This window comes from Danio rerio, chromosome 6 (genome assembly GCF_049306965.1).
Source record: "Danio rerio strain Tuebingen ecotype United States chromosome 6, GRCz12tu, whole genome shotgun sequence".
NCBI lineage: Eukaryota > Metazoa > Chordata > Actinopteri > Cypriniformes > Danionidae > Danio > Danio rerio.
This window is the reverse complement of record NC_133181.1, coordinates 31,168,018-31,195,439: the sequence shown is the minus strand read 5'-3', so window position 1 is coordinate 31,195,439 and position 27,422 is coordinate 31,168,018. Positions and strand designations below refer to the sequence as shown.

At 35.9% G+C, this 27,422-nt stretch overlaps 1 protein-coding gene and 1 long non-coding RNA gene across 20 annotated transcripts in view; one reads left to right on the top strand and one right to left on the bottom strand.

Moving 5' to 3' along the window:
- Positions 1-824: 824 nt before the first annotated feature.
- lpp (LIM domain containing preferred translocation partner in lipoma) overlaps positions 825-27,422 on the bottom strand; it is a 497,264-nt gene continuing 470,666 nt past the window's right edge. For 18 of the 19 annotated variants that reach the window (XM_073953329.1, XM_073953331.1, XM_073953323.1 and 15 more), the window contains 3 exons: positions 8,551-8,729; positions 5,480-5,600; positions 825-5,387 (listed from right to left, as the gene is read on the bottom strand). In XM_073953329.1, the coding sequence (XP_073809430.1) occupies positions 5,259-5,387; positions 5,480-5,600; positions 8,551-8,729 (429 nt within the window). In that variant the 3' untranslated portion in view covers positions 825-5,258. 19 annotated transcript variants of the gene reach the window in all.
- LOC141386288 (uncharacterized) overlaps positions 3,624-27,422 on the top strand; it is a 174,157-nt gene continuing 150,358 nt past the window's right edge. The window contains exons 1-2 of the long non-coding RNA XR_012407977.1: positions 3,624-6,297; positions 12,429-12,628. This is a non-coding gene — a long non-coding RNA (uncharacterized lncRNA). The remainder of the gene's footprint in view (positions 6,298-12,428; positions 12,629-27,422) is intronic.

Sequence of the window (27,422 nt, the reverse complement as noted above, 5' to 3'; positions counted from 1 at the left end):
TTGTCTTCTGGTTTCCCCAAGTTTTATATCTTGATATTGTTTCCTTAAACTACAAACAAAAAACCCCAGATTAATTGGATTTGCTAAAATCTTTTAAGGTAAGCAGTTACAAACTATTTATATGGGCTGAATTTAAACAAACAAATGTTCAACTTAATTTGTTTGTTTAAATTCAGCCCACATGAATCGTTTGCAACCACTTACCTTAAAATCATACCTTAAAAACTTAGATCGTTTCGGGGTTGTACCTCATTGATGACACTGTTTTATAAACAATTTGTTGAATCTGATTTATCTTTCTGCATTATAGCTTGGTACGGTAATCTGAGTTTGTCAAACAAGAACAGGTTGAGTAGCCTTGTGAAGGTGAAAGGCAAGATCATCAGTTTTAACCAAACTGGTCCAAAGATAATTTACCATAATTATGTTTTAAAGAGGGCTCATCCTATGCACCCTGGATCACCTATTGTACTCTGCTGTCATCAGGACGTCGTTTTAGAGTTCTTATTTGCAGGACAAATAGAATTAGTGGCCATTAGGTCATTAAATAAGTCCAGTGAGGAGGGAGATGCACCTACAAAAATAATGTATTGTATTGTATGTTGTGTTGAAATATTTTGTTTACATGTACATGAAACTTTGCTTGTGTTAAGGCACCTTGCTGCAATTTTAGTTTCTCTAAACGGGATAATAAAGAAGAGTCTGTGTCTGAAACACTTAGTAAATCCCATGAAGGTTTTTTTAGTGTACCACTACTACTACACACCCCAAAATTTGTTTATAAATAGAGAAAAAAAATAACTGACAACAAAAAAACATCACTGTAGAGTTTGTTAAAAGGTTTATTAATTATAGAGGAAATTTTATGTGATGAAAAACATCAGAGTGAAAGAACAGAATGCAAGTATATAATTAGAGTGTCACTAGAGCACAGATTAGCTTCTTTTACGATATAATTTCTTCATGAAAGAAACAAACATCAAAGTGCCCTATATATGACAGCTCAAATTTCCTTACCACAAAACCCATAGCATTTCTTTTTAAGACATTTAAACGCTGGTATTCAGCATTTGCTGCAACAACAGTTTTACATAATCATCAGGTTATTGCTTGTGTAACGATCGCAAATAGAAAACTTGATACATGTTTTGAATCGCAGCCCGATCAAGCACTTGAACAGAACAAATCAACCTGAACAACCTAAAAGAGCAATAAATGCTTGACAGATGAAGCCTCGCTCTAATTCAAATCAAATCGAAAAGCAATTTGAATAAAAACAACTTGAGGTGGGCCTTGGGAATAAGTAGTAAAGCAAAAGGAAGAAAGGGCAACCTAATTTTGCCAAGTAATACAGCAATAATTCTCTTTCCAATAACACTCCTAATGCTTTAAAGGCATAACACATCCAAACGTCTAATTAAGTCTGAAAATATTTGGTCTTTCTATATAAAAACTGGAAATAAAGTTCGGTTCAAGTAGCGAACATGCATAGCCTCTAGGTAGTGTGAAAAACAACAACAAAACAGACCATTCAAACATCGCATCCCTCAACACGCAACATCAGCTACAAGTCACAGCTGTGTTTGTGCTCAAACAACACCACCTAAGCTCCAAGCAGGCTAAAAAAAGGCACTTATAGAAAAGGTACTAAGAAAAGGAGGTATAGATTGAAGCACTAATGAAGCTCTCGTCACTTAAAGCTACAGCACATTTCATTTTACACACTGAAAAACCCACAAACTGCCGTAATAAATCAAGAAGGGGCTGTTACCGATTATTTATATCCGGTCTGCATATATATCACGACTCTCAGATCTGAATTTACCCTTCAAGCAGAGGAAAAGTGCCTCAGGGCGGCACTGCAGCTCGCTGATATGACGGCAAATTACTTGAGGTGTTAACTCTCTAAACCTCGACATTTAATACGCCATTTTGTAGATATATATGTACAGGATTTTTAGATTTTCCCAAATGTGTGCACTGTAGCTTTAAGAACAGCTCAAACACTTTCTAGTCGAATAAAAAAAGTCTGCATATCCTTCTTAGTAAAGTGTCAATGCAACAACAAAGACAAATTTGCATAATGATATCCACAAAAGAACAATTCTTATTCCTAAATGGTTGTCCTATATTTTAATAATACTTTTGCCTCTATTTCATGAAACTAATACTATGATAAATTCACAATTTGAGGATATTTCAAATATTGCTCATCGGGCTGTATATCTCATCAGCCCGTAAAGTCAAATGAGATAAAATAAAACACAATTCCAACATCCGTTCAGCCCTGATTGTCACACTTTAAACCTAATCTAACACTTTTGTCCCCTCTGACACGAAACGATTCTTAATCTGCTGTGACATTTTTGAAAATACATACATTTCATCCCTAGACTTTTCACCATTTTCACACATGATATACATATAAATGATAAGTGAAGAAAAATAACACCAAACCACAAACACAAAAAGGTTTCAAGCGAAGAATAATTCTTTCTAATATCACTTGAATTGAGGCGGTAAACAGAGGAAGAAACAGGAAACCCCATTGAATGAACCATTTAGGCTTCTGAGCTATAAGGTCATTCACAGTCCTTTCAGCATAAAATACTCTTCCCATTAGATTTCATAAGCATACAATAATATACATACACGCTGTCCCAGAGAAAGTAAATGTATAGGTCTTTGGTAACTTTCATCTCAAAGGGTGATTTTAAAAATAAAGGTTATGCATTCACAAACATACACTTGTACTGTATGTGGTCAGAGGCAAGAAGGTGTGATGCTTGAGATCAAAGTTGCTCTATACCGGTATAATGTATCTTGTGTACCTTAGTAATCATGAAACCTCAGTTTTCAAAAGCCGCCATAAGAAGGTATGAAGGGGTAGTTTACCCAAAATTCAAATAGCTGGTAACGTACTCACACTTGAACATTCGAGGAATAGTGTTTGGGTGACTTATTTTGTTATTTTAGAAATATTTACTAAAGTTGAACATCAACATTTATTTTTTTAATAGCTAAAAGCATGGTCCTTCATGTAATGGACATCAATGACAAAGCAATTGCATTTTTTTGAGAATAATAAAAAAGATCACCATCAACTCACCATCAACTCACTCTCATATGGTTCTAATCCTTTATGAGTTTCTTTTTTTCAGTTAAATAAAAATATTATTTTGATATTTTGAAGAATGTTGGACACTTGTAGCATTGTCTACCATTTCTTTAAAAATATTTTCTGTTGTGTTCATCAGAAGAAAGACATTTAAACAGGTACATGTTTATAACAAGCTGAGGGCGAGTCAAAAGTGACAGAATTTTCATTTTCATTTCACGGTTACATTGAGGTCTTATGAAGCAAAACTATGGTAAAAAAAAACAATAATAATTTTCATCCATTTAACAGCACATGTGGTGCAAATCCTCACAATAGATACACGTTAAAAACGTGCTGCATTTACACACACTGCAAACAAATTCATAAAAATTGTTTGCATTGTGAGAAAATGCAGCCTGTTTTTTTTTTTTTTAAATGTGTTTGCGTTGAGGATTTGCAGCATGTGTGCTATCAAACAGATGAAGATCTTTGAGATTTAATTAATTTGCTGCCGTTTCTTTTTGGTATAGCAGGTGTTTTCTTAAATTTGCAGCTCTCTTAGCCACTATACAAAATGCCCAGTCTGCCCAAAAAATAAAAAATAAAAAAATAAAAAAACATTATTTACAATCACCTTTAATCCATAGCCTTAGCTCCCAAAAAGCCCCAAATGGTGCTGGGAACATTCTGGAGCGTGAGTCTCCTTTCAATCAATGACATGCACAGAATTACACGCTTGCTGTTCTTTTGCAGTATAACATCAAAAGAACTTCACAGAGTCCCAACATTTGAAACAACTTATTGTGAGACAGGAAGCTTGAGTGAGTATGCTCAAAATGGTTTGTCGAGACTGTGGATCAAAGTTAATAATGTTGTTAATAATGTAACATTAGTTGCATAAAGTGAAAGTTTGGCTTCATAAGACCTTATAAGAGTATCAGCAGTCCAACATTAAAGAGAGAGTTAACACAAAAAACATCCTTTACTTGTTTCAAAACTTACAGGAGTTTCCTTTGTTAAACACAAAATAAGATATGTTGGAAACTTGTAACCATTGACTTTCATAGTATTAGTTTTCCCCACTTTGAAGTCAAGGGTTACAGGTTTTCATCATTCTCCAGATTGCTTTCTTTTTGAAGTAAGAAAGTCATAAAGCGTTGAAACCACTTGAGAGTGTGTGAATATCCCTTTAACTTTGGTTTGCATGTTTATGTTTTGGTAAACACTGATATTCATTATATGAGTCTGCATATATCTGCTGTAGAAATAAGTCACTTACATCTTGGATGGCATAAGGGTGAGTAAATTCACATCAAATTCTCATTCTGGGGATACAAACTATCCTTTTAAATGTTTCAACAATGTGCAATGAAATGTTTGTTTGCATTATTTGAAAAAGTCATTGCAGTGTATGTGCATGTGTATACTTTTTTTGCGAATAGCTCTCAATGTGAAAGTGATTTTTAAAAGGCCTGTTTACACTGTCAAAACAACCAACAGCAACAGACACTTCATTTTAGGATTCGATGGATCAGTATTATCACTATCCATGTCAAGTTGGCACTTGCTGGATCATGACATTTCTTTTCTATTTAAACTATTTATTTATTATTTAAATTTATTTACTACAATCAGGTGGTTTTCCATGTTGGTTAGTGTCTGTCTATGTAGTCTAAACTGGCGTTTATAGACCACCATCACCATACTGGACACAATATGGCGTAAAAATCACAAACAAAGTGAAAGCTATTTTCTGTATCATTTATATTTATACAGTGGAATGTGTAGTGATCAGAGAGCATAGTCCCTTTTTAGAGGTAGATTCTATGATGTTCTATGAAGAGTTTCTCCCATTTTTTTTTTTTTTGTTAATTAGAATCTAACCTTCATGCTCTATTTTAAGATATATTCAATAAGGTGTTTAAAAGTAGCTGTAGCTTTGATTAATATATCCACTAATAAAAAAAGGCCGGACAGAATAAATGAGTGCAATTTTAATACAAGGCACCTTATATTGGTGGAAAGACAGCTTTACGTGTATGTGTGCATTTGTCTGGGCATAAATATTTGTGTGCAGTGATATGACAGGATATGGTGATTCTCAGGTTTTGATGAGTGCAGGGATTTTAGGGGACCTGCATGTACACGTGTGAGCCATTCAGAGGTCAGTCGTGGCCTTGGCGGTGAGGGCCTGGATGCGACTGGTGTTGCAGTTTTTGCAGAGGACATGGCCATCCAGAGGGTAACAACCCTGGTTGTCTCCCTCAGAGAGAAGACAGCCGCAATCCTATTTTGAGAATAGATATAGATAGAAATAGTGTATTTGTTTTGCTTTAAAGTGTTAAATAATAGCAACCACACACAAGCACTTTGACTCACCTCACAGCGATAGCACTGCACATGGAAGTCACGGTCTAAGGCAACAATACGCACAGTCTCCTCCTGACCAGGTGCTGGCATTATGGGCTCGTTACACACAGAGCAACGAGGAGCAAATTTCCTGATAAAGGAAAAACAGAGAATAAATTACAACTAAATAATCTCTAGTAGCTACAAAGTAGCCCACACTAAAAATTGCAGGCCAAAGTTGGCTTGTGAAGGCCTTTGAATTGACCTATTGTATCATGTCATAGCATTAGTGGATAAGAGGAACTGGCTGATCAGATTTTGGTTGGTTTCAGAGAAAACAAACACACACAAACAAGAGCTCACTCACGCAACACAAAAACCTCAGACAGTCAGACAAGGACTCTCACTTGCACGCACATATTACCACACATACAGTCAGTTAATATGGCTAATATTTCAGCTCAAGTTCAAAGTTTAGTTTTTACTTTTTTTAGTTTAGTTTCTCAAGTTTATTCAAACATGCATTAAAGTATTAAGATAGCATGTTAGTTTTGTGTATAAATAATACCAGGGTTTCTGCAGGTCTCTTCAAGTCAAATTTAAGACCCTTTCAAGACAAATAAGGGTGACTTGAGAAGACTTATACAGAGCTAAACTTTAAGGATGTTTTCTAATAGCCTAGTTAAAAAGTTTTTGTATTAATGGAAGATCATGTAACGGGATGTGTTGCTTTAGTTTTCTTTCCCTGATAAGGAAATTTAATTTAGAGACATGTTTGCTGTAAAGATGTCTAACAGCTGTTAGCTGAATTGTATTATTCAAGTGTATTATTCAAAAAGACTAAAATAGCAGACTAAAACATCAGCACTTAAATCAGTACTTAATGATAACAGAAAACTTTTGTAGTTTATTCATGTTATGTATAAAATAGACAAAGACGTGTGACTTTGGTATAAATACCGATTTTCAGGAATGGCTCATCACCTGCTTATAGATAAGATAAGATAAAGGCTGATAATGGATAACCTAAGATAATGGCTGTTTATTAGTACTTATAAAATATAATCTTATTTTACATCCCTAATCCTGCTCAATACTGAAACACATCTACTATCTTACTAACCATTTTAAACATGAAATTACTACTCTTTTAATCTAAAAGTTTTAGTTAATGGTTTATTAATAGCAGTAATTGCAACTTAAAATATAGTGTGACAGATTTTTTTTTAAATTTTATCTGAATATACCATAGTTTGTTTATATCTCAAACTTTGCTCATACATGTATTTTATTAATAGCATTTGCACACATGAGTTTTAAATCATTTTTGCTGGAGATTAAAAAAATCTCCTAAAACTCGAATGGCTTAAGAAGGAGTAAATTGAACTATTTGGGTGAACTATTTCTTTAAAGCTGTATGTTATTAAAAATAACATTTTGTGCAAATGTCTGCTCCAGATACCACTGTGTTGAAAGGGTCATAAAACCCCTCTCTTTTAGTTGAAATCTATCTCCGAATAAAAAAAAAAATGCTTCATGATGATTCAGGAGTGGGCGTGGCTGGCAGAGCAGGGGAAAATGAAAACTGTGTATTGGCTCACAAAATGAGACAAATTGTGAGGAGACCCATGATTTTACTGTTTACAAAGTTAAAATGCAAAGAAATACAGTATACAGAATTACCGTAAATGATTTAACCCCTTGCAAATTTTGTTATTTGTAATTTTAAATAAACATACGGAGGACCTCTATCCTCCTGAATCTCCGGGTCTGAATGAAAACACAGTGGAGCAGAGCAGCAGTTCTTTCCCTATCTATTCCAACACATTAGCCTTGCCGGTAATCCGGAGGATTTAAAACATATGGCGAACACAACAGCATGGATATAAGTGATGTGTCTGAATGGTAAAGAACTCAACTGATAAAGACAGCCCGCCATTCTCCAATTTTCGTACAGCTCTCCTGGCAAAAAAAGCTTGCTGTAAACCAACAGCTTTGCTGTATTGGCCCTGATAGCATTGCAGGGAAAAACATGCAACAAACCCAAATGGACACATGGAAACAAACCCATACGACCCTTCATAAACGGCTAAATAGGCTACTGCGTGCCGTGCTGTGCCATGGTCTCACAGCTTGGCAGGTCTGCCTTGCCTTCAGAGAAGCATGTGCTCTCATGACTACCTAAGAAGCATGTCTTCTCATACAATAAGAGAACTCAGCTAAAAATAATACTGAAAAACCGACACGTCATCTCTGGACAGGCAGATTGGCACTACATCACCGATTTTGATCTCACCCCAACAAATATTTTAAATCTGGAAGATGAAATTAGCTGACAAAAGCTCAAAATTATCAAAAGTAAAGCTAACAGGGGCTAACTTTGTCTTAAACGATGCTCAACACACACAAATCTGTTGAAATCTCAACAAAGTACTCGAGGGTTTCTTAAACTCTTAAACACAGTTTACAAATACATTTTTGATTATTATCTAAAGGAAATGCTATCATTAATCAACAAGCTGATAATATTTCCCTATTGAACTAAACTCAAAGACAAATGCTTTAGAAAGCTGCACAATTAATACATTGTGGAGGAACCTAAGATAACAGAAAGAGGCAGTGAGGATGTACAATATACACAAAGCAAAATGCAGTCAGTTGATTCAACTTCTTCATTGGGTTTTACCAACAAAAAGTAAAAATGAGGAAGTTTGGCAGACAGTGGTTTGATTAATCCACACTAGTAACAATGAGTGAAGTCAAAGTATGGCACAACTGTTCCTCGACACAATAGCATTTCTGTTGCGGTCACAGTCTCACAATCATGCATTCCTTCTGAAACTTTTCAATTCCTTAAAACAAACAACAAACTATTTTCTTCAATAATAGGAGAGCTTTGAATATGCTATTTAAAAGGTACACACTAACTGAACAAAAAAAAGTTTTTATAGAACATATTTGGACCCTGATGAATTTTGTAAGTTATACATTTATCAGAGCTAATTAAAAAAGACATGTTATGTACTACATGTACAAAGAAAAAGTTGTTGTTAATACTTTTTCAGGATTTATCGAGCATATATATGTGTTTTAGGTCATACTTGTGGAAGTCCTCGATGCAGTGGATGTGGTTGGAGGCATCCACAGTAAAGGGAATGCCGTCCAGACTCCGATGGCAGACCACGCAGGTGAAGCACTGGGGATGATAGGCCTTCCCAGTAGCCCTCAGAATGCGCTCCATTATGGGCTTATAACATATGTTGCAGGTCTCCAGAGTGTTCTGAAACAAACAGAGAATCAAAGATCTTACATAATGTACTAGTTCAGCCAAAGCAGGGTGGAAAATAACACTCAGTTAGATTCATATCAGCACACAATTCAAGCTCTGACATGGCTTGGCACATGCAATAACCTTCAATCTTAAAAAAACTATACTTTTCATTTTACACATTGCACACGTGACAAAACAGCTCTTGGAGGATTACCTACTTAATTCCATTGAAAACAAAGCAGATGCTCAGCAGAATATTCAAAGTGACTTTTCAAGAATAAAAACGGCCAGTCAACAACACAAAGGAATAGTACACCTCTTCTGATAATTGGATAATTGTACGTCCACACAGATGTCATGAGTGAGTTCATGTGATAATCATTCACACTCAGTGATATACGACACAATTTTATGAGCCTGCGAATTCCAAAGCATAGATGAATTCCAAAGCAAAGCCAAAAACATGGACAGAGGAAAACATTGCTTTCACAGCCTGCCTGTCTGCCTATCTATCTATCTATCTATCTATCTATCTATCTATCTATCTATCTATCTATCTATCTATCTATCTATCTATCTATCTATCTATCTATCTATCTATCTATCTATCTATCTATCTATCTATCTATCTCTCTCTCTCTCTCTCTCTCTTTCTCTCTCTCTCTCTCTCTCTCTCTCTCTCTCTCTCTCTCTCTCTTTCTCAATTCAATTCAATAATTCCTTTATTGGCATGACAAATGTTACAAATGTATTGCCAAAGCAGTTATAAAGTTTACATAAAAAGTAACATACCTATATAATAATAATTTAAAAACAGTACACACAGTAAATAGTAGTAAAAAAGGGTGGTATTTATATATAATAATTAAATACAATTTTAACAATACATCATATTTATCAATATATCAATAATATAATCTCTCTCTCTCTCTCTCTCTCTCTCTCTCTCTCTCTCTCTCTCTCTCTCTCTCTCGCCCTGTCTGTCATAACAGCTGTAAATATAGACAAAACACAGTTTCTTTTCCAGCACTCTGGAATCAGTATGTACCGGGTGCCGGTTTATGCACCTTATTTAATAAACTTTATACATATCAATTGATCAGTGTTTGTATTTGATCAAAAGCTTAATTAAAAAAAATACTGTACAATACAGCATAAAGCATGTCTTTTTAGAAAACTTTGATGAGTGTGGTTGGCATAAAAGCAGTGGGAGAAGAGCAAGGCCAGTGTCATGGGGCAATGGCCACCGAACCCTTCTCAAATCCCACAAATGATAACAAGAGTGATGACAATGGCAGACAAGAGAGGAGCAGGTCTGGTGTTTTATCTATGTTTATTCAACAGTCACCATGAGGCAATGAAGCTTACTTTTGTTTTGTTTGATTGCTTGATTGTTTAACCCTTGTGCACTGCTCAAATTTACTATCTTTTTGTTATGTTTGGGATGAAAACATCCACTAAATAAAACTGCTGTAAAAATGCATCAGATTAATACAAAACTACTAAATGTTTGAAAAAAAAAATACAGGATTTTAACTCTTTAATTGGCAAGTATACAAACAATGTCTTTCCCAGAGATGGGTTATGGCTAGAAGGACATCCGCTGCGTAAAAACAAAAAAGTCCATTGAGAGCAGGCTATGTGGGCTGTCCGCTATCCGCTGGATAAGTTGGCAGTTCATTCCGCTGTGGCGACCCTGAATTAATAAAGGGACTAAGCCGAAAAGGAAATGAATGAATGACAAACAATGTCACTGATTTGGTGTATGTATTTTCAATATAAAAAGTAATTTTAGACTGGATTTTTCCCCCTTTTATCAAAGTCTTGGACACGTGAAAGATTTGTAACAACAAAGCTTTGATCATACCTGTCAACATTAGGATGTGAAAATAAGGGATAACCCCGCACCCCCATTCTCCCACAGAATAAATAGTATACATTGGAAAAAGCTGCAAATAAATTAGCAAACAGTTTAGCGTATTAAAATTAATAGCTATTATAAAGAATATGCTCATTTAAGACAAAATTTGTTGTGTTTAAAAGAAAACACTCCAAGATCGACATGTTTAGCAGTTATTATTATTATGTGTGCACGTCTGTTCAAACATGCACCCAAAACCCAGAGTGTCCACTTTCGATTCGCTTCAAATCATGTGTATAGAATCAATTTGGGTAACAGCGTCTAACTATCACTATTGGGCACTTCTGACAGTCTTTGTTAGATTAAATTTTTTCAAAAATCAAACCTTGTCGTTGTCCTGATGTACAGCCACAAAGCCAAGAAGAGCAAAATCTTCCGTGTCCTGTAATTGGTTTATGAGGTTGTACTTCTTCAGCTGATGAAAATAATGTGCATGATTATTGAAGTGTCTTCGACATCTTATAATTTCAGAAAAGAAAAGGACAAGCACGAGAGTGAAGCGTAAACAAACAAAGGAGAAGCTCGACAAAACACAGGAGCAAATTGTTTCAGCAACCTGAATCACGAACAAACTGCCATGTTTATCATCGCCTGTTGGACTATTATGAACTCTGAATGACAGAATTACTTTAACAGAGGTTACATGTGCTGGTGAAGATTACAGACACAGATGAGAAGTTTGCTCTGACTGTGGGCTATGTTGCGTGTTGTTTTTGAACCCAAATAAGGACTAAATGTATGCTGTGTGTAGTTTTTCTGCCATTAGTAACATATCGGAGACCTTAAGAGTCTGTATGTGTTAATATACTGTATGTTGCAATTATTTATTATTTATTTTATATAATTGCAGACGTTACAGTAGATCATTGATCTGCAGTTATAATAAAATTATGTTCATAGAAAAGTTAAAAATAAACATTTATACACAAGTATTTATGTGTATAAAGCATCTGTTTTGTGAGAAGAGCTTCTCATATGATACGTGTACGACCTGTACAGCTGTACTGTAGACATTTATTTGAGTGAGAATGACGATGACTGAAACTTTCTATCGTACACCATGCCCACCAAAAGGGTACCCTTGGTAGCGGAAACGCAAGCTTGATAAAGGTGACCCGTACCAAACCATACTGTACCAGTCAGTTGAAACGGGCCATTGGGGTGCCATAGAGGAGGAATGACCAGAGTCTGCTAACTTGAACCTTTGATTCTGGTGCTGAAATAGATGGATTCTCTGTGGTCTGGAGAAGATAGCAGTTGGTAAAGAAACAGAGAAGAATGCACCATTGAAGCCATGGAAGCCAGCGTCAGCCAACAGGAGACAGTACGATAAAGTATCAGGGGTATTCATGTTGGTGGTTTGTTTGTTTATGCAGTAGCGACTGTCGAAGGGAGTTAACAACTTACTTTTGTTTTGTCGTTTATTTTCATCTTGAAGTTTATTACTTACTGACCAGCAGTTCTTGCTTCTTCCTTTTCTAAGCTTTTTAAAGATTTATAGTAAGATGACTTTAACATTGTATATATTAACTTTTCAAAAGCATGAACGTTTTGGTGCTTGAATGGAGGAACAGGAAAATAAACATCTCCAGTTGCATTCAGAAGGTGAGTGAATTAGAAGACAATGAGAGTAAGTAAACGATGACAGAATTTTCAAGTTTAGATTTCTGAGTGAACAATTCCTGTTTGAAATAAGAGCAGCTTAGGCATTCTGATAGGTAACTACTTATTGTGTTCCTCATAATAAACAAAGTCAAACAGGTTTGGAATGACACGAGAACGAGTAGGGTGAGGCAGTGGCACAGTAGGTAGTGCTGTCGCCTCACAGCAAGAAGGTCGCTGGTTCGAACCTCGGCTCAGTTGGTGTTTCTGTGTAGAGTTTGCATGTTCTCCCTGCATTCGCATGGGTTTCCTCCGGGTGCTCCGGTTTCCCCCACAGTCCAAAGACATGCGGTACAGGTGAATTGGGTAGGCTAAATTGTCCGTAGTGTGTGTGTGAATGTGTGTGTGGATGTTTCCCAGAGATGGGTTGCGGCTGGAAGGGCATCGACTGTGTAAAAACTTGCTGGATAAGTTGGCAGTTCATTCTGCTGTGGCGACCCTGGATTCATAAAGGGGCTAAGCCGAAAAGAAAATGATGATGACAAGAGCGAGTAAATGATGACAGAATTTACATTTTGGGCTAGTAGGTGCATTAAATCCTATCTATCAACATGTAAAGGATTTCCACAGGATAACGTGAGCATCCAAATGGGTGTCAGAAGTGTATCTCTGTCCTCAAATGCCTGTAGGAAAAGGGGGGAGGTTCTGAAATAAAGTATATATAGTGAGCAATGGAATGAGAGTGAGATCTGATTAGCTACTCTCTGATTCACAAACAAAGTCATTTTTCACTCTCGCTTTCGTTCTGCGAGAGGCAGAGCAGTAAATACGTCCACTTTCTGATGACTGCAGGCTTTTCCTCAGCCACGGATACCGGGCCGCGGGCCAGCTGATGACTTTTCGCTCACATTCCTCTTCTTAATGTCCACCCCGAGCCCTGGATTTGTTATTTCAATATTTCATATAAAAGAATCTTCTATCCCCCCTCCCTCCCCGCTAGCCAAGCAATTACAGCAAAGGATGGTGAAATCATCTGTGTGTGATCAATTATAGGATGACTTTCTCTTTGAAAGCATGTGTGTGAGACTGACTTCACATGAGAGGCAGCGAAGCACAAATATTTCCTGGATTTCTCCATTTGGGATTCAGTCGCCCAGACACATCACAGTGTGTGTAAGTACTCCAGGCTACAGCTGTCCTCTTTGGCTGCCTGTCACTTTGGCACAGCTACTCAGCACTGTTTTCAAACACAGACTTTCATGCCTATGTGCATGTGTGGCAACACTGTAAGCCATCACGTTTGCGGTGCCAAAGAGCCCTGATGATTAGGCCTGACAGTTCTGTGGGTAAGATTGTGACATGTCGTATTTTGCAGAGCTCCGTTCACCACTGGGATTTGTCACTTAGATTTGTTATTTAATTAAAGAAATAATAACATTTAGTAGTATGATTTATAAACTTTATCAACACAGTAATATGTTACCCTGGTCCACAAAATCAGAATGTTCCATGGGAAAATGTTTGGCAATATTCAAAAATACATTGTATAAGTCAAAATGATTCATATTTATGACAAAAATCACTAAAATATTAAGTAAAAATCCTGTTTCATGTACATTTGCAGTAAATTTTCTACTGTAAAAACATAAAAACTCAACTTTTTATTGCTAAGAACTTAATTTGCACAACATTAAACATTTATTTATCTGTATTTAGATTTCAGATATAGGCCAATATTGTATAATCTTAATAAATACATCACTGAAAAGGAATTTTTTCCAGCTTTCAGATCTCAATTTCCAAAACTGACACTAATGATGTCCAGAGTCCAGTGGTCCAGGGTCACATGATATAAGACAGCCCACATAGCCTACTCTCAATTGACTTTTTTTGTTTGGGTGTTTTGCAAAGTTATTGACATATCAGCACTCTAATCTCAGTTTGTACATTATTAAAAACAATCTACAAAGCCAACATTTCAAGGCAACACATGGAACGAGCCAAAGATGGTGGATAAAGTGAGAGAAATGTTTAAAATGAAGTCATATTTCATTCGATACTAAAAAGAACAGACGTAATATTTGTTTAGGAAAAGACTTTGTGGTTACTTGGCTACTGCGCTGCTAGCTTAGCAACATGCTAAAAACAAACTACTGAAATCCACTCCCGTAAATCTCCTGTGCAAATCTTCCTGTGTGAGGAACGACGGTTATGTGACATGTGATGATGTTCTTGCCAATGTACTGTACAGTTCCAAATCTGTCACTTATGATGTTAGGAAGCTGCCATAAAAGGCAACTCACTAGGTTTTGAAACAGATCTGTAGTATATAGAGTTTTCAGCTGCATGGACAGAATTTACTGGAAAGAGTCCCATGTCTCAACGCAGCCAAACCCTGTTTGCACTGCCTATGCACTGGGATCATTTCCCATGCTCTCGGTTCACCAGTGAGCTGAGGTGGGGGTCAGAAGACTTGACCCCGAGCTCCTGCAATCCACTCATCATCCTTAGATCAACTCGGTTTTAGATCAATGTGTCAGAAAAGACTGACTGCCGAGGGATCGCCCAGCCTTGGAAAGGCTTTAGGTAGACACGAAAACAATTTGTGTCATTTCTTCCATGATTATAATAAAAATTAACATTATTTCCCAGAGCGACGCTTGTGTACAAACAATGTCCGTTTCACAATCCTTTGCAAATCCTGGAAACGGATAAAGCCTTTAATAAGCTTGCTGCTGAGAACCCTTGGGGCTCGTCTCATAACTCTGAATGGGGAGGGGGAAATATAGAAAGACAGGCAGTCTGTATAGCCTTCAGGAACACAGTCAAACGATTAACCTGAGCCTCTGTGCTCTTCTAAAGGACTTGAACCCGGAGTCTGGATCCCTGCTGCTTACAGAAACATTCAAAAACAGTCCGTTTTCACACTTCAGAGCAGATTTCACACAATGCGTTGTGCCAGAGTCATCGTAGGAACGGCGTGACAGTGAAGTCTGGGTCAGTCAGACCTCTCTTCCCCAGCACGGCTTTTATTCTGACGTCAAAGCAGTTTTGATTTACATGCTGTGGATTTACTGTCCGGTAATAACTTTCAAAGATGGTTTAGGAAAATCTGTGCAGAGCACCACTAATGGCTCCACTGGTGGAACAATAATGAGACGGAGAGCCACTAGAGGGCACTAGACGTCTACTCATGCTCTCTGTTCACTCTTCTCCGCATCCAGAAAGTAATATATTCACATATATTCCTCTTTTTTCAGCTTCATACATTTCTCTAAGTGTTTGCCCAGAAGGCTAAACAAACGTCTAGGCAGATGAGGTAGAATGAATTTAGGTCAGACAGCTTCTTTCTGAGCAAAAGGGTGAGTGGAGAGCACTGAAGTCAATTGTAGCCTCTTCTTTTCTCTTGTTGCTTTTTCAATTTCCTGACAAAGTGCTCCAAACACTCCCTATTCCTATCTATCTATCTTTCTTTCAGACACTTTTCTCTTTCAGGAAGAGCAACACACACTGTCCTATAGCTGGACAACTTGTTTCTAGTGCATTTACGAAAAATAGAGATGTTTCAGTCACAAAGAATGAGTGAAAAGTGACATGATCAGCCTGGAATGTCACTAATAATGACACTCATTTGAAGGACTAAATAAAAGAACTAAAGAAGCTAAATCTGATATTCATGAAGGTAAATCACATGAGCTCTATGCTCAATGTGTATTTAAGCAAAACACTCTGAAGTTACTGGATGTCTTCTTTGATAGGAGGCTTTATCAATTTTACATGATTCTCGGTTTGCTTGGTGGCATAGATTTGTTTTGCACAGAATATTAAAAGCGTATACCCTTCAGTCTCTCTGAAACCTTTTACCTTAGAAACCTTAAACATCTTCCCAAATCAAAATAGTTTTAAAACCAAAAGGCTTTAATACTTAATTCTTGAGCAATGCTCTGAGTCGTCATAAATATATCATGTAGTGCTTCGCATAGAACTGTTTGATTGTCTGTCAGCTCCGAAGGTATGCATTTATTTATATTCTCATTCAAAAATCCAAATGAAAGCATGTGATGACAATATGACCGTATAGACCAAACGAAATCACTTGGATGATTGTAATGATCATGATCATGAGCTGAATTTATATCAAAAAAGGCAAAGAAAACCAAGTCCTCGCTAAGTGTAGCTGAGAGGTCAAAGGTCAGCTGGCTGCTTTGAATGGATGATTCATTGACTACAAAACTGACATTTCAGTTAGCTGAACAGCCTGTGTGGGTTTGCAAAATGTGTTTGATGAGTGTGTGGTTTGGCCTTTACATGCAGAAACAAAGACATTGCATTATAGAGTGTACATAAAATCATTCAGTTATATAGAATTAACTACCATAAAGTTAGTGAGTGTTTTGAGTATTGTATAAAGTTTTAAAACTACACATATCCATGTCTTAAAATAATCAAAATGAGGATGAAAACCTTAAGGGTCTAGCATTAGCTAGTCTTGATAAATGGTTATGGGTGACAGGTCGACAGAAGGTCTTTAGCACTGAGCGCACCGTAAACTAGACTAGAACCAAACTGCCGCTTTGGATCCCTGGGACTGTGAGGTGCTCAGGGAAACTATCTTTTGAGCTACTTAAATAAAGAGAGTTAAAGGAGAGAGAGCTACAGGGGATTGGATATGAATGCAGAGGCACTGAGCCAAGAACTCTCTAAGTCTTTTCCCAAGACATCACCCCACCATTACATTTCAGAGACATTCCTGTACTGACTCCACCATGGCAGTTGCCTAAGATGGTTATGCTGGAACTGAAGAATATTCTAGTATTTTTAAAAAATACAAATAAATAAATATCACATTAAAAAAAAAAAAAAAAAAAAAAAAAAAAAAAAAATATATATATATATATATATATATATATATATATATATATATATATATATTGTATTTCATTTAAAAAGCCATGTTTGCATTCTAATTGGTCTATTTTATGTAGTCAATGATAAAATAGACTTTTTAAAATAAATGAATATTCATTTATTCAAATTAATTAATATATATTATCAAAGCTTGTTTAATTATTGTTCAATTATACAAGACAACATTTTGTTGTAGAAGACAACATTTTCTTATTTAGGCTTATATATATATATGTTTATATATATTTATGTTTTTTTGTTTGTTATATAAATACCATATACCATATTTTGAAACACAAACAAAAAATAAATAAATAAAAAAGTCTAATAAAAAATAAATAAATAAACAAAAATAAATAAATAATACAAAAATAAACAAACAAACAAATAAAAAAATGAAATAAATAAATACAAAATCTTAAGGCTTAAGTAATGACTGCAGAAATTTGCTTTTGGCATCACATAAATATTATATTATTACACAATTCTACTGCACTGGGGTGCATTTCTGAAAACCATCGTTAGCCAACTAAGGTCGCAAGTTCTGGCAATACAAAAAAAGTTTGTTGTTTTGGCGTTTCCCAAATCCGTCGTTCCGACAAACATTCGCAAACTGCATCACAAACTTGTATGCTTGCAACTACACCTCTGGTGCTGTTGTTAGAAACATACTTCCTGGCTATGTTCTATTCCCAGTTAACCTCTCTATGCTAATGTCTAATATCTTTCTGAAGTGGTTTGCATGTGTGAAAATGTAAAAGTAAACCTAAAATAAAAAATAAAAAAATAAAAAATAAACAATAGCATACTTCATAGTCATAATATTAATAATAATAATAATAATAATAATAATAATAATAACCCTTATCCTTATCATCATCATCATCATCTACATCATCATCATTAATATTATTAATATTATTATTAAAGTAGATTTTTTTCCTAATAAATTATAAATATGGAGTTTCATTTCTTAAAATAAGCCTCATTAATTAGTTATATGATTTCTATATGATATTAGAATATGTGTTAGCTAAGTGATTTTATGTCAATTTAGAATAGACTGTGGAATATTCTTAATGATATTTATAAAGGAAACATAGGCTCTATATGTGCCATTTACATATATTTCAAATAATATGGAAAAGCGAGTGCATGTTTTTTACCAAAACTAATATTGGATTTTTTTTAATGCTTGTGTGTGTAAAACAATATAATTTGCACAAATAAATTATGGGGTTCTTCTCTAAAGAAGTTGTTACCTCCCCATTTAGAGCATCATTATGGAGGTTTTACGTTAAAACTACCGTGGTTCAAACGATGAATGTGCAACAGAAAAACTATGGGTTTTGGGAAACACTCGTCACCACATCGTTCTTTTCCCAAACGATGCATCCTACTATGATAGTTTAGCCACGAGTTACGCCATTGTTTGGGAAACGCACCCTGTACGTCTAATCAAATAAACACAACCTTGTTTATTTATATATTCAACAAATATTATTAATAATTCTTCATTTTTGTTCAGTAGCGTATGAGCCCAGAAAAGAGCATCATGTCATGAATCCTGCACCTTCCCTGGCCCCCTGCTTAGTCTTGATTTCCATTTCTAAACTTTCTTCATGCTGTCCACCCTCTTTAGCATCAGCTCAGCAGCAGAATGTGAGCACTGTGGACACATGGCTCCAGATTCATCTCTGAACGAAGCCAAAATGCAGCAGGCAGCACTTGAAGTGACACTCCATCAGGTCAGCTCCAGGTCACACAATATTTTCCTGTCACGAAGGAAGCAACGCAAGTTTGACTCAAAGAAAGCAGCAACAAAACATCCTTCAACCAGTCTCATGTTCTGTCTGACTACACACCTACACTACAGAGGAGCCACACAAGCAGAGAAAATCAAGTGCAGTAACCATCTTCATACTGTTTTATATGAATTGTGGGGACATTCTGTAGGTTTTCATAGTTTTATACTGTACAAACAGTAAACTGTGTAGAGTTTCACTTTCTTAATAAAAACCCATTGTATTTTGCATGATTTGTAAGCCTTTTGAAGAATGCGAAAAAATCTGTAACGTCCTCATAATTCACCATTTCCTATAGTAATAACTGTCAAACCCATGTCATTATTCACTTGATATGTTACACACAAACACACACACACATACCTCACACAGTCAGTTAATAAGGCTACAAGCATTAATATTTTTTTGTTCGCTCAATATTTAACCATTACAAAACATAAGACGACTTGCTAGTATTGAGTACACTACCTGACAAAAGTATTGTCACCTATTCAAGTTTTAGAAACAACAAATAATAACTTGACTTTTAGTTGATCATTTAGTATTAGAAGTGGCTTATATGAAAGGCAAAGGCCTCTAGGTCAAGGGTGCCCAAACCTTTTCTTACGAAACACCAAAAACCAAACATGATTGAGGCTTGTGGGCCAAAGGTAAATATGGTTTGTTTGTTTATTTATTTATTTATTTAATATTCATTTTAATACTCAATTATTTAATAATATTAAAAATAACTAGAAAACATTGCTTTATATTAACTAATATGACATTTATTTTTTAATTTTATAATGAACTTATTACAGTAAAAACAAAACAAAATCTAAATTATTACAAAATGGAGATACACTAGTTTTTGCCTGGATTTGCTCACTGCATAGTCCTCTATCCATCGAGTGACATTGTTTACATTTAAAAAAACTGAGTCATTAACAACGTTTCATTTAAACCTTTCATTTCAGTTTTCTTTAGCTCAGCAATAAAACAAACAAACAAAAAAAAAGTTATGTCAAATTAGAAATGATGATCTTATTCACCTTAATCCTTCTCACTCTCTTCTCAGATGAGGTGGTGGGCCAAATCAAAGGTTACATTAGGCCATCTTTGCTCTAGATTATGCTTATTTTACTAAAATAAATCATGATCATGCCATAACTTTTAATTATTTAATTAGGACAGAAGGTCTGACTTTTCTTAGACAAAAGTCTTGTCACTTAAGATAAATAATGTACAGTATACAATATAAAGCCATGGCACAGTGGGAAAAGAATGTATGACTCCAATGAGCTTGGACGACTGCATCCATACATCTCTGCAATAACTCCAATAACTTAAAAGAGTTCATCAAGATTCTTTGGATTCATCTTCAACGCCTTCTCCTTCATCTTACCCCAGACATGCTCCATAAAGTTCATATCTGGTGACTGGGCTGGCCAATCCTGGAGCACCTTGACCTTCTTTGCTTTCAGGAACTTTAATGTGGAGGCTGAATTATGAGAAGGAGCGCTATCCTGCTGAAGAATGTGCCTTCTCCTGTGGTTTATAATGTAATGGGCAGCACAAATGTCATAATACCATTCTGGAAATCTCTCGTACGATCCCATACTGAATGTATTTTGTGTGAATCTTGGGTCCATGCATGTTCCAATAGGTCTTCTGTATTATTTGTGATGATTTGGATGCAGTTCAACAGATGATTCATCTGAAAAATCTACCTTCTGACTCTTTTACAAATGAACTTGAAGTCAAGTTATTATTTATTGCTCTTACAACTGGATCAACGACAAGACTTTAGTCAGGTAGAGCAAACTTACTATATGTATATCAAAATATATATATTTTTGTGTGAATGATGAATGACTTTAATGAATGCCTTTACTGAGGTAAATATAACTTCACATGACATATTTTTCCCAGGCTGATTTATATTTCTAGTTAAAATACCAATTTAATGATTACATAAAACATTTTTTTTTCTGTAACTTGTACTGTTTCCTTATTAGTTGTAATGTAGAAGAGATGACTGGTTCACACACACACACGCACACGCACACACACACACACACACACACACACACACACACACACACACACACACACACACACACACACACACACACACACACACACACACACAGGGACAACTGCATGAGGAGGGAAGTTGCAAGGCAATTCATGCAAGTGCTATCTAATTGGGTCTCTCCTTTGAGGAATGCCAGCCAGTTAATCATGTCTGAATACACAGAACTCAATTAGTAGCTTGCTAATGCTAATGCAGACAGATATGAATATTTCATAGCGAAAGACGGCAGAAAGCCTCGAACGTTTGCTCCGCTGCTGTACTTCCAACATCAAGCAAAACAAGCAGGGTGGGTTCACCTGTCTTCATCGCCCTCTGTACTGGAGTGTGATAGCAGTGCGTGGGCAGTGCCACTCTTTCAAGACGCACCGGTGCGAGGGCAGCTCTAGAAAGGTGTTGGTGTGAGTTTCTGCTTGTTCCTGAACCTTTGCATCTATCAGCCTGGTATGAAGGCGAGGTGGGAAACCATGTCACTTGTAATCACATGGGGCAAGACGGGACTTAAAAGAAATCCATTCTGTTTGTGATCTTTAGCGCTCTTGTAATTCAGCTCAAACTCAGCTTTATATGCTGATGTTCAATACATTGTGATAGTGAACATGCACAATATTAATATTGCACACTTTTTTTATAACGTGAATAAATATCTGTGACTGTAAAAATCTGTCAGAAAACTGTGACTATTTATATTTATAAACTTGTAAAAACTACAAAAGCTTCAATAAATCTTAGCTGATGTTAATTTCCTAGTTATTACCTGGTAATGTGTTAGAATTGAAGTTTTAATCGTATTACAAGTTGTAATCATTTTATTAAAAAATTAACTGATTAAATTGTTGTATGTTTTAAACTTAAAAAAAGTATTTTCTCATTGTTATTACAATTTCAATTTAATAAATAGCATTTACTATTGAGATTTTTTGAAAAGTGAACCTATTGTACTTTATCATCCTTTTCCATTCAATTTGGTTGAAACTTTTTTTCTCTGAACATGCATTGTGAAAAAATCCAACTTACAGATTGTTAACTCACTCAGTTTAAAATTGTAGATGAGATGGAACGTAGCTCAGTGTTTGGAAGTGTTTGTTCAACGAAAGTAAAAAAAAAAAATCAGATGAGGAGACTTTGAATTTTGATTACTTCATTTGAGCGTTTACCAATGTAAAAAAATAAAAAGCTGAGTTTATTATTTTTAAATTTTAAAGCAACCAGCTGCAAAGAAATTTTAAGTTTATTAAGTTTCAGTGGTTAAAGTTGTGCAAAATTATTTCAAAAAGTATGCTTGACTTAAAACAGCCTTTTCAGTCAACTTAAAAAAAAGAATTAACTCAACTTTAACCACTGAAGCTTAATAAACTCTAAATGTCTTTGCAGCCGGTTGCTTTAAAATTTTAAGTTAACTCTTGATATATACATATAATACACTATTGTTTGGTATACCTGTTAAGGTACCCTTAAAATGCAGAAACGTTTTTGTAAACAGCATTTGAACTTTATTTCAAGCATGCGTAATTGTTGTTGAGAAGCTTTGTTTTCGAACTGTAGCTTGTCATCACCTTCCTCCAGAGCAATGACGGACATGGCCGTTGGCTCAGCCGAGTGGTACAGTCTGGCTGACGGGATGCGGGTATCAAGCAACAGAGGACATCCATTACCAGAAGCTTTCACTGCACATGGCAAAACATACCCTCACTGAGCCGCTCTGGGAAAATGTCTCAGCACAGCCTGGAACCTGGCCATTGTTGTTTCATTATACAATATATGGCAGGTCTCTTTGTTGGACAATCTGCGGGTTCATCTACAGTACCAGTAAAACCTGAATTACAGGAGTTACTAAGGGAATAGTTCACCCGTAGATAAAAATTCAGTCTCCATTTACTCACCCTTTACTGGTTTCAAAGAAAAATTTAATGTGTCAAAAATAATCTCTTTAAAAAATACTTTTTCACACAAGGTCCAATCATTTAGCATTTTGTTTTCCCTTAATAATAAAAAACCTTAAAAAATGATATAATTACTTGTGTTATCTTTGATTGATATTAAAATGAGTATGCTGATCTGAATGTGTGACAAACATGCACAGAAAAAAAAAAGAAATCAGTAAGGGGCAAACACTTTTTCATCTGTGTACTGACAACTACAATTAAAGATAATTGCAGTGATGTGCAGGAGTAACACAATATGTATGAGTGCATTATTCATTCATTCATTTGTTCGTTTGTTCATTCATTCATTTTCCTTCAGCTAAGTTCCTTATTTATCAGGAGTCAGAATGATGTGAAATGTACCGCCAACTATTTCGGCATATGCTTTATGCAGTAAATGTCCTTCAAGCTGCAACCCAGTACTGGTACTACCACTTTTTGGGTACCCTTTGCAAAACGGTACCAAAAGGCGAAGCTAGACGCGCAGCTGAATGCTTTTGGTTTACAGAGAAATGCCATTAGCGCATACACAAGCAGGAGAATGAAAACAAAGGAAGTGCCATTTTCAAATACACAACCGAGTGATATACACATAATAATATATACATATAATAACAAGCCATGGTCGACCTAAGCTCAAACAAACTTTGTCATCGTCTTGATGAACAGTCACAAAGCCAGGAAGAACAAAACCTGCCATGTCCTCTTTTTTTTTTATGAGGTCGTCTACAGAGAGCATGCATGAGGTCACCGCACGTCTATATTTGAAATAACAATCTTTTTGAGCTGATGACAATATAACATGCTTGTGATTATTGAAGTGCTTCTGATTTCCGATCCTTTCAGAAATGGACAAAAGTGAACAACAAACGAAAAGCCGGAAAAAACAAAGGAGCAAATGATTCATTCAGCAACCTAAAACATGAACAAACTGCCATATATAATTATTATCATCACCTTTTGAACTATTATAAACTCGGAATGACGGAATTACTTTCTAACAAGAGGTTACATGTGCTGGTGAAGATTAAAGATGAGAGGTTTGCTCTGACTGTGAGCTATGTTGCTTGTTGTTTTTGAACCCAAATAAGGTCTAAATGTATGTGGTGTGTAGTTTTTCAATAATTGGTATCGTATCAGAGACTGTAAGGCTCTGTATGTGCTAATATATGTTGCATTTAATTTTTTATTTTATATAATGGCAGACATTACAGTTGGCTATTTCACACTGTCATTGATCAGCAGTTATAATAAAATTATGTTCATAGAAAGGTAAGTAATGAACATTTATACACAGGTATTTATGTATATAAAGCGTCTGTTTTGTGAGAAGTGCTTCTCATATGATATGTGAACAACCCAAACAGCTTTACTTTGAGCGAGACTTCCTCTAGTGAGAATGACGTTGACTGATACTTTCTGTCGAACACCACGCCTACTATTGGTACTCTTTTGGCAGTGGAAACACAAGCCCGTACCAACCTGTACTGTACCGTACTGTACCAGTCAGTAAAAACAGGCCACTATAGTGCATGTCTTTGGACTGTGGGGGAAACTGGAGCACCCGGAGGAAACGGAGAGAACATGCAATCTCCACACAGAAATTCCAACTGGTTCAGCAACCTTCTTGCTGTGAGGCGACAGTGATAACCTGTGATTGCATTATTATTAATATTATTAATATCAAACTTTTTCTGTGTGAAAAATTCTATAAATTATATAAATTACCTACATCATTCGTTGTGTTACTGTGTATAAACCGTAAACCTTAGCATTAAGAAAATAGAGTTTTTTTGACAACTGTCATTCAATCTGATGTTCATCTACTGTATGTGTAACTTGTTAAACTGCAATCTACTGACAGCCCTAATACCCAACAGGCAACTAACCCGAACGCTCCGAGCACATTTCTAAGAACTTGCCACACACTGTTTTGCACTTTTTAAACATTTTCCCAGGTCTCGTGGGCACTCATATTTGTCACTGAACCAAATAATAAAATCAAATTCTCTTGAATGCGCAATCTCATAATGGTGATTGCATTTCACCCCATATTTTCTAGGAGAGAGTGCGCAGTAAATCAGGCGGTAATGAAGCAGGCCATAGGGACCTGGCCATTTATCCGAACCAGCCTCCATCCAACAAGTTGTCTAGATCTGAATAATCATGCAGTAAAAGTCCAGGAGGAAAGACGGGGAAGGGGGACCACGTTAAACACGCCCGATTACCAGAAATTATGATCTCCAATTAATTAAGTGCTCCAGGCAATTAAGTGTTCTGACAGTGGTAACGCGAGCCGCCTGGCAGGAAGAGAGCAGTTTCGACAGGGAAGAGATCTGCAGGGTGCCACAAACATAGCACCTTACTAACATAATTAACCTCAATGCCATTCAGCCCCGCAGTCTGCCTGCATCAAACGAACACAAATGAAAGCAGCCTCAGCCATTAGTCTTGTTGAGCTGATCAACACTGGCCAACTTACACCAAACAAAATGCCATTTACCTCTTGTTGCTTAACAGCGGGGCGTCCATTTCCTTTCGCTGATCCAGGATTAAGATCTCATTTATTAGCTGTGAAAATGTTGTGTATTTAACATCACGGCTGAGGGATTAGCTTAGTCAAAGAGGTCAAGAGTGATCTGCTTAACTCTTAATTTGGTAAATCTGATCAAATCTCACAGTAAGCTGAAACTTTTCTGTTCTTTTCTTGACTTTTCACTACAGTTGACTTTCAATTGCGGGTATTAAAGGGAACAGTTCAACCAAAAGTGCAAGTTTTGTCAGGGTTTACTCAGCCTTTACTTGTTTCAGATCTTTGGAGGATGTTAAACACAAATGAAGATATCAACTGACAACATTTGACTTCCATACTATATATTTGTCCTACTATGGAAGTCAATGGTTAAAGCTTTGTGTTCAACAGAAGAAATATATTGATAAAGGTTTGGAATCACTTGAGGGAGAGTAAATAGTGAGTAAATCTTCACTATCCCTCTGAGTTGTAGCCTGACAGTTAACACCCAATCTGCACCCGAAACAGTAGAAGAGGCCACAACAGAAGCTGGAAGGCCAAAAAAAGGAATCGAGCTGAGTTGATAAATATGGGTAACAGTTTGTGACATAGAAACTGGCCCATGGGGGACTTGACCAAAGAGTTGAGCAAAAGATTTGAGCCAGAGAGAATCTCTGTGTTCCTAAATATTTATGTAGAGGAGTAAACACATGTCAAAGCTGATTTTGCACTGGGGGAAAGAGCCACAAGCTGCACTTCCCCCCACTAGCGCTTCTCTGTACAAAGCTCTTAATTTATGGTAATGTGCATCATCCTACAAACTCACTCAGAAAGAGGACACATAAATTTAACCTCAGCTGTGCAGTCTTCTGTACTATGCCTTCGTAAACCATGGGAATGTATAACCTGTGTGACCATTATAAAAGTTCAGATGGTGCAAAAGGCAATTCACAGAAGCGATTGTGCCTGCTGATAGAGGTGTATATTTGTGCACGCTAGGCATTGCTTTTAGCATCCGATTCACTCAGGAATTATGCAAATTGGTCATCTGTGGGCCTGCTTTGAGTGATCGGTTGTGGAGGATACAGCAGACTGTTACAATCTGGCATATTTTACACAGGAAAAAATGTGGGTTAATGATGTGATGCATGTCGTTGTGGTTGTCACGTGGTGCAACTTCCCCTAAAATTAATATGTATGATTTTATTTAGAAAATTCATCACCTTGGAAGTTTAGGATTCTATCTGCGTTCTGAATGATTTTAAGATATTGAGCTTCAAAGTATTTTACACTCCATATAGCATGTGGTACATATAGTATGTGTGTAACATTTGTTTTTTTTTTATATAAAAAAAGTCTTAAAATGTTAACAACTTAAAAAAACATCCCATAATGTAAATATGTTGTCATTTAATAGGAATATCTGAATAACTCAATTTTGACAAAACTGTCAGCTAAAACCTTAGAATTTTAAGGTTACTAACTGATAAAAGCAAAAATATAAATAAAATCATAATAATTGGATTAGGTTTTCTATTAAATATGATTATTAAAAATATATACTTTAATAATACAAGTAATACCTCATTTTTTAATATTCTACTGGTCAAAATTTTGCAGTAATATTTTGTATAATATAATTATGTTATAGCACATAAGAGTTTCATATAATTTCGAGTGTTTGATTTTTAATTTGTCGACTTCATTCAGGAACATTTCAGGCATGCTCCACCGTGACAAACGAAATATTGGATGCAGGTATGATTTGCTGGAAGAGTGCTGTTTTAATGGAATTTGATGCCGCACGCCATTTAGAGAAAAAAAAAATAAAAAAACTCAACTTTTCACAATGCAGATGTCTGTGATCCTTCACTGACTCAATAGTTGCAGTGAATAATTTCAAATAGCCGTGTGTGTATATTCTATCCTGTCACAAATGCGGCGAAAATCCTACA